The sequence below is a fragment of the Eimeria tenella genome, genomic scaffold (assembly GCF_000499545.2).
Source record: "Eimeria tenella Houghton genomic scaffold, Eth_scaff2625, whole genome shotgun sequence".
NCBI lineage: Eukaryota > Apicomplexa > Conoidasida > Eucoccidiorida > Eimeriidae > Eimeria > Eimeria tenella.
Genome location: NW_013542498.1, coordinates 3,761 through 4,546, shown reverse-complemented (window position 1 = coordinate 4,546; position 786 = coordinate 3,761). Strand labels below are relative to the sequence as shown.

General features: G+C 66.9%; 1 protein-coding gene across 1 annotated transcript in view; it reads right to left on the bottom strand.

Annotated features, from left to right (window-relative positions):
* The window catches only part of ETH_00040895 (SRS47A, putative), a gene marked incomplete at both ends in the record, with an annotated part of 1,379 nt that extends 784 nt beyond the window's left edge, over positions 1-595 (bottom strand). The window contains one exon of the mRNA XM_013375272.1: positions 3-595. Within this exon, the coding sequence (XP_013230726.1) occupies positions 3-595 (593 nt within the window). The remainder of the gene's footprint in view (positions 1-2) is intronic.
* Between the last annotated feature and the right edge of the window lie 191 nt (positions 596-786).

The window sequence follows — 786 nt, the reverse complement described above, 5'->3', positions numbered from 1 at the left end:
TCTCCTCCTCCTGCTGCTGCAGCTGCTGCTGCTGCTGCTGCTGCTGCAGCTGGCGGGGCAGAACCAGCCGGCCCAGCGGCGGGAAGCCAAAGAGACACTCAAACAGCACAGCCCCAAAGCTCCACCAATCTGCTTTGCTTGAATAACCCCCAACACTTCCATCCCCTTCTGGGGGCCCCTCTTCTGGGGGCCCTCCTTCTGGGGGCCCCTCTTCTGGGGGCCCCCCTTCTGGGGGCCCCTCTTCTGGGGGCCCCCCTTCTGGGGGCCCCTCTTCTGGGAGCACCCCTTCTGGGGGCCCCCATTCTGGGGGCCCCCCTAGGGCCGCTTTTCCTAGGGGTCCCTCTTCGATCTTTGGGGGCCCCAAACAGGGCCCCCTGAGGGGCCCCCGGGACCCCTCTTGGGGCCCCTTTTGGGTCTCTGGGGCCCCCGTTTGGGGCCCCTGGGGCCCCTCTGGGTCCCCCGTTTGGGGCCCCCGTTGGGGCCGCCCAACTGCTGTTGGTTGGCTTGTTTTGCTGCCGCTGCGGGCCTTTTGAGGAGACAGTTTGGAGGATTTAGAAGTGTCTCTTTGCTGCAGCAAAGCCACTTCGGGGGCCATATAAAGAAGAGTCCCCACGGCCAAGAGGGGGGCCCCCCGGGACAGCTGCTTGAACCTCCACTCCCCCACAGACTCCGGCGCCTCCTCCCAGCTCTCGCTGCTGCTGCTGCTGCTGCTGCTGCTGCTGCTGCTGCAAGCGCCGCTGCTGTAGGCCTTCTGGGTCTTTGGCGGCAGGTGCGCGGCGTGGCTGC